We start from the raw sequence: 10,446 nt of genomic DNA on the forward strand, positions 1-10,446 counted from the left end.
TTACTATGTCACTCAGGCTGCTCTTGAACTCATAGGCTCAAAGAATTCTCTGGTCTTGGCATCCCAGAGTGCTGATATTACAGGCTTGAGCCAGTAGGCTTGGCCTATCCCTGTGGCCTATCCCTGACCCTGTGATCCCCCCGCCTCAGCCTCCCAAAGTGCTGGGATTACAGGTGTGAGCCACCATGCACGGCCAAAGCTTATATTTTTTAAGTCCACATAATTTGTTTTAAGTGACTGCTACTTTCATCTGGTGCATTTTCATGTATTATAAGTTAACTTTGTTTTTATTTATTTAATAATCAGTTCCATATTTTTGAGGATACTCAGTTTTCCTTTGTTTTATGTTTCTTTTTGAGGTAGTGTTATATTGGGGAATGTATATCATTTTATATATTTTACAAGATTTCTTTCTTTTACAGATGGTATATAGTTCAGCAGCAGTTTCTCTAAAACTTACACAAACTCTGTAGTGTTGTAATAAGACAGTTTCAGTTATTCCTTTTACTCCCGTTTCCCCTGACTTAATTCCTACTATTAAATTTGTTAATGAGACCGGGCGCGGTGGCTCACACCTGTAATCCCAGCACTTTGGGAGGCTGAGGTGGGCGGATCACGAGGTCAGGAGATTGAGACCATCCTGGCTAACACTGTGAAACCCCGTCTGTACTAAAAATACAAAAAGTTAGCAGGGTGTGGTGGCGGGCGCCTGTAGTCCCAGCTACTTAGGAGGCTGAGACAGGAGAATGGCGTGAACCTGGGAGGCGGAGCTTGCAGTGAGCTGAGATTGCTCTGCTGCACTTCAGCCTGGGTGACAGAGTAAGACTGCATCTCAAAAAAAAAAAAAAATTTGTTAATGAAATTGATTACAGTTCTTTTCATTGGAAATTTTTTAATACCTTGAATATATTTTTTTAATATAGTTACTATCTTAATTGTATAAATACCATGAAAGAGATTGATTGTACTTTGTTTTTTGTTTTTTGGTTTTTTTTTTGAGATGGATTTTCACTCTTGTTGCCCAGGCTGGAGTATAATGGCATGATCTCGGCTCGCCACAACCTCCGTCTCCCAGATTCAAGTGATTCTGCTGCCTCAGCCTCCTGAGTAGCTGGAATTACAGACATGCGCCACCACGCCTGGTTAATTGTGTATTTTTAGTAGAGGCGGGGTTTCTCTATATTGGTCAGGCTGATCTTGAACTCCCGACCTCTGGTGATCCGCCCATCTCAGCCTCCCAAAGTGCTGGGATTACAGACATAAGCCACTGCGTCCAGCCTGGTCATACTTTGTTATATAAGACACATTGCTTTTCTGTAGTAAGTTTCAGTTTCCTAAATGTAACTCACTGGATTTTCTTTAAATCACACTTTTTTTTTTTTGGAACAAAAGCTATATTAAAATAATTATTCTCCAGTCTACTTTCATGTCCATCATGTTATACTGAATTATTATTTTCAAATCTTACTTTATTATACATGTAGCCCATTTCTTGCACTTCAAGGAGTTCTTAACTGATGTTTATAAAACCTATATATTTTTTCCCATCATGCTTAGGGAATGAGGAATAATTTTTTTTTTTTAATTGTATTTTATCTAGAAGTGTTTTTCCTAAGTTTTCTTCTAGGATTGTTGTAGCCTGGGGTCTTACATATAAGTCTATATTCATCTTGAATTAATGTTTGTGTATGATGAGAAATAGGGGTCCAATTTCACTCTTCGATATATGACTAGCCAGTTTTTCCAGCACCCTGTATTGAATAGAATGTCTTATCTCAATTGTTTTTGTTGACTTCATCAAAGATCAGTTGGTTGTAGGTATGCAGCTGTATTTCTGGGTTTCCTATTCCATTCCATTGGAGATCTGTTGCTGTATTTCTGGGTTCACTATTCTGTTCCATTGGCGATCTTCTGTTTTAATGGAATCATGTATATCTAACAATTTTCTATCTTAGCACTGTTTTCTCTGCATACATAAGTTTTGTTATGTTCTATTTTCATTTTCCTTTGTTTTGAGGTATTTTATCATTTCCCTTGAGATTTCCAATTTGACATATTGACTGTTTAAGAATATGTTGTTCCCACGTATTTGTTGATATTCTAATATTTTTTCTGCTGTTGATCTCTAGTTTTATTTTATTATGATGGGATGAGTTACACTTTGTGATTTCAGTCTTTAAAATGTGTTAAACGAGGTCAGGAGTGAAGCCCCTCCACAACCTGTGGGTGTTTCTCGTCAGGTGGGACGAGAGACTGAGAAAAGAAATAAGACAGACAAAGTATAGAGAAAGAACAGTGGGCCCAGGGGACTGGCGCTCAGCATACAGAGGACCCCGGCCGGCACTGGTCTCTGAGTTCCTTCAGTATTTATTGATCATTATCTCTACCGTCTCAGAAAGGAGGATGTGGCTGGACAATAGGGTAATAGTGGGGAGAGGGTTAGCAGGAAAACATGTGAACAAAGGTCTCTGTGTCATAAATAAGTTTAAGGAAAGGTGCTGTGCCTTAATGTGATGCACACAGACATATCGGTGCAATAAAGAGCAGTATTGCTGCCAGCATGTCTCACCTCCAGCCGTAAGGCGGTTTTCTCCTATCTCAGTAAGTAGAACATACAATCGGAACACCCAAGACATTCTATTCCCAGGTAGGAGACATTCTATTCCCAGGGATGAGCAGAAGACAGATGCTTTCCTCTTATCTCAACTGCAAAGAGGCCTTCCTCTTGTACTAATCCTGCTCAGCACAGACCCTTTATGGGTGTCGGGCTGGGTGACGGTCAGGTCTTTCCCTTCTCACTAGGCCATATCTCAGTCTATCACATGGGGAGAAACCTTGGACAATACCTGGCTTTCCTGGGCAGAGGTCCCTGCAGCCTTCTGCAGTGTATTGTGTCCCTGGGTACTTGAGATTAGAGAATGGCGATGACTTTTAACAAGCATACTGCCTTCAAGCAGTTTTTTAACAAAGCACATCCTGCACATCCTATTTAATGGATCCTAAATCCATTAAACCTTGAGTCAACACAGCAGGTGTCACTGCAAGCACAGGGTTGGGGCTAGCGTAACAGATTAACAGCATCTCAAGGCAGAAGAATTTCTCTTAGTACAGAACAAAATGGAGTCTCTTATGTCTACTTCTCTCTACATAGACACGGTAACAGTCTGATCTCTCTTTCTTTTCCCCACAAGGAGTTTGAGACCAGCCTGGTCAACATGGCGAAACCGCGTCTCTACTAAAAATACAAAAATTAGGTGGGCGTGGTGACATGTGCCTGTAGTCCCAGCTATTAGGGAGGCTGAGTCAGGAGAATTGCTTGAACCTGGGAGGCAGAGGTTGCAGTGAACCAAGATCACGCCACTGCCTTCCAGCTTGGGTAACAGAGCGAGACTCAGCCGCAAAAAAAAAAAAAAGAAGTGTTAAAAAGTTTTATTTTTAAATATTTCTTTTGAAGAATGTTCCGTGTGGAGTTCTGAAAAAATTCTTTTGTGCTGTTTTTGGGTGATGTGTTGTGCATATGTAGGTTAGGTCCAATTTGACGTATAGTTTAGGTTGCCTAGTTACTTACTTTTTTTCTCTCTGATTGTCCTATTTATAAAAGTGGTCCGTTGAAGTCTTTTATTATTACTGTGGAACTTTTCTCCCTTTAGTTATGTTTCTCTTCATATATTAAGGATCTCTAATATTAGGTGCACATATAAGTGTAATTAGTATATCTTCCTAGTGAATTAATCCTTTAATTATTACATAATGCCCTTCTTTGTCTCTTATACCAGTTTTGACATAAAGTCTATTTTGACTGATATCAGTTTAGCCACCTCTGATGTCTTTCTGTTACCATTTATAAGTGTTATCTTTTTTCATCCTTTCATTTCAGCCTGTGTGTGTCCTTCAAATAAAAATGAGTCTTTTGTGGATAGCATGTAGTTGGAGCCTGTTTTTAAAATTCATTCAGCCAGTCTGTATCTTCTGATTGTGGAGTTTAAGCCACTTACACTTAATGTAATTACTGATAGAGAAGGACTTACTGTTGCCATTTTGCTAAATGTTTCCTATATCTCTTGGATTTTTTTGTTCTTCTTATCTGTTACTGCCTTTGTGTTTATTTAGTTGATTCTTTTGTCTTGACATACTTTTATTTCCATTGTGCATGTCTGTCTTCTGTACATTCTTTGTGGCTACCATTGCAATTACAGAAAACACTTTAGATTTGTAACATCCTGTTTTAAACTGATAACTGTTTGACTTCAGTCACATACAAAAATGACTCCTTTACAGGTCTGCTCCCTTGTTATGTTTTTGATATCCCAGATTACTTCCATATATACAGTGTCTCCATTAACACGTATTTAAACCTTGACAACAGTTTCCTGCTTTCTTAGTTTTTTCAAACTAATATTTGCCTATTTTGCTAGGGTTTCTTCTTCTGCACCCCAAGCCTCCTTAACGTTGTTATACTATCAGTAAGGTTTTGTGTTGTCTTTTTGTGTGTGTGCAAAATGAATTCATCCATCTCCTCTTCATGGCTGTTATCAAATTTTTTCTTCAGGATTATATTGTAGGAACATTTTTTCCCATATCTCCTTATATGTAGGGTTGTTGAGCATATGCCTGGAAATATAACTCATGGGGTATTCAATTTGCTAAATTTCATAGCATATATTATAAAGACGTAAGTCTGCTTTCTTCCCATATCCTCACACTGCCTCCTTTTTAACTGTCTTCCCTTGTCCTGTGCCCATAGTATAATTCTATATTTAAGTATTGGTCAGTATAATGCTACTTCTAAATTAGTTTCTTTTTTCATCCAAAGTCAGGATTTTAACTGTTGCTTGTGAAATTATATACCCACAGCTCTGCAAGCACAAACCCTGCTGCCCCATGCACATTACTCCTTGCCCTTTCCTCTTGCCTTTTCTCTTCCCTGACCTTTCCTAAAATAGTACCTTGTTCCAGACGGACTGCCTGGCTACTTACTAGCATATTAGTTTTACACTCCCATTATTGCATAACTCCTTCACCTCCCACACTACTCTCACTCTGTAAGGGATGACCCTACTCATTCACTTGATCACTTCTTTTGTTTTTTTGAGATGGAGTCTTGCTCTGTCTCTCAGACTGGAGTGCAGTGGTGCGATCTTGGCTCACTGTAACCTCCGCCTCTTGGGTTCAAGCAATTTCCTGCCTCAGCCTCCTAAGTAGCTGGGATTACAGGCACCTGCCACCACACCCAGCTAATTTTTGTATTTTTAGTAGAGATGGGGTTTCACCATCCTGGCTGGGCTGATCTTGAACTCTTGACCTTGTGATCTACCTGCCTTGGCCTGATCACTTTCTGAGAACACTGCCTAAATCATTATATGCAGGGAATGATGACTCAGATACTGTTATTCATGGGGATGGCTGAATAATGCTTTTGGCAACACAGCATGGATCTTGAAGTATTTCTTTCTACACTGTTAGTATTTGGGGTGACCTGTTATCTGCAGAACCTGCTTGGGCAGTTTTTGAAAAAAAAAAAAACAGTGTTTGATCCTGCAAAGGTAGGTGCATATCTTACTTTCTTTGTAAATTGGATGTAAATATATAAATCCCGTGGGCATACTTTGCTTGTGTGTTAAATAGTGATAATTTACCTCAAGACTTTTTAAACAAGTTAGTACTGTTAGCTAGTCTAGAAATTGTGTTTTTTAGTAAAGACTCACAGATTTCTTTGTTAAATAAAGCATATCAATATTGTTCCATGTTTATAATGAGATAGCATATTGGCTTCACCTTAGTCAGCATGGCTACCTATAGTAGATATTGTAGATTGGGTGGTTGAAACAACAGAAATTCACTTTTCACAGATCTGGGTGATGAGAAGTCTAACATGTCAGAACCACCATTTTGGGTCTTGGCATGGGCCCTTTTTCCGGTTTACCATGACTTTCTCTTTCTGTGTCCTTACGTGGCAGAGGACCTAACTGCCTCCCAAAGACCACACCTCCAAGTACTATCACATTGAGGATTAGGTCCTCAACATAGGAATTTTGGCAGACATAAGTCTTTATATCAAAGCAGCCTTCATTGTATCTGTAAGTTTTCATTTTGTAGTTTCTTCCAAACAATGTTTGTTGTCTTTTATCTTAGTTCATATGCTTTTCAAGTAGAATCTCTGTATGATATATATTTTGTGGCTAGTTAATTAGGTAATTAGAGGCAATTAATAGGACCAGGTGTGGTGACTCATGCCTGTATGTAATCCTGGCACTTTGGGAGGCTGTGTCAGGCAGATTGCTTGCCCTCAGGAGTTCGAGATCAGCCTGAGCAACATAGTAAAACTCTGTCTCTACCAAAACTACAAAAAAATCAAGTGGGCATGGTGGTGAACATCTTTGGTCTCAGCCATTTGAGAGGCTGAGGTGGGAGGATTGCTCGAGTCTTAGAAGTGGAGGTTGCAGTGAGGCAAGATTACGCCACTTCACTCCAGCCTGGGTGACAGTGAGACTCCATCTCAAGAAAAAAACAATAGATAGGGAGTTGCTCTGTTGATTGTTACATAGTTGTAGGCATGAAGGCATAGTCAGTATTTCTGACTTCCTTCCCCACTTTTTATTCTATATTATGTTGTATGTTTACCTTTCTCCCATCCAAGTAGTAACCAGGTCTGACACTGTTTAGCTTCTGAGATCAGCTGTGTTCCAGGTGGTATGGCCAAAGACATATTAATCTTTCTTTTATCTTTAAAAGTCAGTGATCTCAACATATTTTCTACTTATCATATGCTGTCTCTAGAATATACTTTCTTGCTTATTATAAAGGGAGAATTGTTTAGAATTCCATACTATAAATTTGTATATTTGCATATGATGCAAATTTGTATATACAATATACAAATTTATGGTATGGAATTCTAAATATATTGTATATTGTATACTGCATTTTACTTACCTGCTGGTTTTATCTGGGTTGTTAGAGTGTTTTATTTATTAATTTTTTTGATAACTTGTGAATATTTACTGTTACACTGTATCTTGCTGTAGTTTGACATTTGTTTGTACACAGTAAATATGAAGTGAACATATATAACTTTTATTCTCTTATGAGAGAGCCACATTTTCTGCCAATTGGTGTATAATTTGGTGTCATTGGTTGCAAAATACTTGTTTTAGTGCCAATATATGCTTGCACAACATAAATCTTTTGGTCATAGGATGTTTGAAACTAGGCTTTCCTAAATAATTTGAATTACATATCATCACCCTTTCTTTACTATAGACTTCTGTTCATTTTGTATTTCTAAAAATAAAAGATCATGGTGGAGAACTTTCACACCTGTCTAGTATAAACATTATGCTTAGTGTAGTATGTTTCCAACATAAAGTATTTATCAATAGTAGTTATTTTTTAAAAATTCATGTTCATTATATTTTGCAGGTATCTCTCCTAAATGTGTGATCAAGGAATTACCACCAACAGAGGACAGTAATACAGGAGAAAGGTTCCAAACAGTGGCACTGGAAAGACATCAAAGCTATGATATTGAAAATTTATACTTGAGGGAAATACAGAAACATCTATATGACCTTGAATTTCAATGGAAAGATGGTGAAACAAATTATAAAGAAGTGCCAGTGCCCCATGAAAACAATCTTACTGGTAAAAGAGATCAACATAGTCAAGGGGATATAGAAAACAATCATATTGAAAACCAGCTTACATCAAGCTTGCAGTCACGTCTGACTGAACTGCAGAAAGTTCAAACTGAAGGGAGAATGTTTGAATGTAATCAAACAGAGAAGACAGGTAATAACGGTTGCTTAGTTTCTCCACACATTAGGGAAAAACATTATGTATGTAATGAGTGTGGCAAAGCCTTTAAAGCATCTTCCAGCCTTATTAATCATCAGAGGATACATACTACAGAGAAACCTTACAAATGCAAAGAGTGTGGCAAAGCGTTTCATCGGGCCTCACTACTAACTGTACATCAGGTAGTCCATACAAGAGGGAAATCATATCAATGTGATGTATGTGGCAAGATCTTCAGAAAAAATTCATATTTTGTAAGACACCAAAGGAGTCACACTAGACAGAAAGCCTACGTGTGTAATGAATGTGGTAAGTCCTTTAGTAAAAGTTCCCACCTTGCTGTTCATCAGAGAATTCATACCGGTGAAAAGCCTTACAAATGTAATCTGTGTGGGAAATCCTTTAGTCAGCGTGTCCATCTTAGACTTCATCAGACAGTTCATACTGGAGAGAGGCCCTTCAAATGTAATGAGTGTGGCAAAACTTTTAAACGGAGCTCAAATCTCACTGTACATCAGGTAATCCATGCAGGAAAGAAACCATATAAATGTGATGTATGTGGTAAGGCATTCAGACATAGATCAAATCTTGTATGTCACCGGAGAATCCACAGTGGAGAGAAACAATACAAATGCAATGAATGTGGCAAGGTCTTCAGTAAACGTTCAAGTCTTGCAGTGCATCGGCGAATTCACACTGTAGAGAAACCTTGCAAATGCAGTGAATGTGGCAAGGTCTTCAGTAAACGTTCAAGTCTTGCAGTGCATCAGAGAATTCATACTGGACAGAAAACTTACAAATGCAATAAATGTGGCAAGGTCTACAGTAAGCATTCACGTCTTGCAGTGCATTGGAGAATTCATACTGGAGAGAAAGCTTATAAATGCAATGAATGTGGCAAAGTTTTCAGCATACATTCACGACTTGCAGCACATCAGAGAATTCATACTGGAGAGAAACCTTACAAATGCAACGAATGTGGCAAGGTCTTCAGTCAACACTCACGTCTTGCAGTGCATCGGAGAATTCATACTGGAGAGAAACCTTACAAATGCAAAGAATGTGGCAAGGTCTTCAGTGACCGTTCAGCTTTTGCAAGGCATCGGAGAATTCATACCGGAGAGAAGCCTTACAAATGCAAAGAATGTGGCAAGGTCTTCAGTCAATGTTCACGTCTTACAGTGCATCGGAGAATTCATAGTGGAGAGAAACCTTACAAATGCAATGAATGCGGCAAGGTCTACAGTCAATATTCACATCTTGTAGGGCATCGAAGAGTTCATACTGGAGAGAAACCTTACAAATGTAATGAATGTGGCAAAGCCTTTAATCAGGGCTCCACACTGAATAGACATCAGAGAATTCATACGGGAGAGAAACCTTACAAATGTAATCAGTGTGGGAATTCCTTTAGTCAGCGTGTCCATCTTAGACTTCATCAGACTGTTCATACTGGAGACAGACCTTACAAATGTAATGAGTGTGGCAAAACCTTTAAACGGAGCTCAAACCTCACTGCACATCAGATAATTCATGCAGGAAAGAAACCATATAAATGTGATGAATGTGGCAAGGTATTCAGGCACAGTTCACATCTTGTAAGTCACCAGAGAATCCACACTGGAGAGAAAAGATACAAATGTATTGAATGTGGCAAGGCCTTTGGGCGGTTGTTTTCCCTCAACAAACACCAAAGAATTCATTCTGGCAAAAAACCTTATAAATGTAATGAGTGTGGGAAATCTTTTATTTGTCGCTCAGGCCTCACTAAACATCGAATAAGACATACTGCAGAGAACCTTACAACTAAACTCAATGTGACAAGGCCTTAGACGTTGTCCTAGTTTCTAGAATCACTGAATAATTCATACTTACTGTTACAGCTTGTATATTTTTCCCTTCTCTTGAAATCGCTGTGGAATTGTAATCTCCAGTATTGGAGGTGGGGCCCATTGGGAGGTGATTGGATCATGGAAGTGGATTTCTCAAATTGAGAAAGATTTAGCATCATCCCCTTGGTGCTGTCCTGGCAATAGTGACTTCTCTTGAGATCTGACTGTTTAAAAGTGCATAGCACTTCCCTGTTGCTTGCTCTCATTCTCACCATGTGAAATACCTATACCCCCTTTGCCTTCCACCATGATTTTAACCTTCCTGAGCCTTCCCTAGAGGGTGATCGGATGCCAGCATCATGTTTGCTGTTAAGCCTTCAGAAGTGTGAGCCAATTAAACTCTTCTTTACATTAGCCAGCCTCAGGTATTTTTTTGTAGCAATGCAGTTATGACCTAATACATTCACACATGCAGTAAATATGCCTAAGTTTTAAGCTAGTGTTCACTACTCACTGGGTGTAAGAATATGTATACATATTCCAGGATGTATGCCTACTGGAGAAAAATCACAGAAGCATAATACGTGTGGCAAGAATTCTACTCAGAAGTCAAAACTTGTGAATCTAGGTAATTCAAAGGGATGTATGAAATGAAATAAGGGTGGCAAAACCTTTAGTAGAGTTCAATCACTACTTGTCATAAGAGAGTTTATACTGAAAGGAAATCATATAAATGTATGTGTCAGAGGCTTTCCCCAGGCATCAGAACTCACTAGGCATCAGAATATACATCTTTGAGAGGAACCACAGAAACGTAATG

At 38.7% G+C, this 10,446-nt stretch overlaps 1 protein-coding gene across 1 annotated transcript in view; it reads left to right on the forward strand.

Annotated features, from left to right (window-relative positions):
- ZNF616 (zinc finger protein 616) overlaps positions 1-10,040 on the forward strand; it is a 28,608-nt gene extending 18,568 nt beyond the window's left edge. The window contains exon 4 of the mRNA XM_007997855.3: positions 7,420-10,040. Within this exon, the coding sequence (XP_007996046.2) occupies positions 7,420-9,626 (2,207 nt within the window). The 3' untranslated portion in view covers positions 9,627-10,040. The remainder of the gene's footprint in view (positions 1-7,419) is intronic.
- Positions 10,041-10,446: the final 406 nt, after the last annotated feature.

This window comes from Chlorocebus sabaeus, chromosome 6 (genome assembly GCF_047675955.1).
Source record: "Chlorocebus sabaeus isolate Y175 chromosome 6, mChlSab1.0.hap1, whole genome shotgun sequence".
In the NCBI taxonomy this organism is placed as follows: Eukaryota; Metazoa; Chordata; class Mammalia; order Primates; family Cercopithecidae; genus Chlorocebus; species Chlorocebus sabaeus.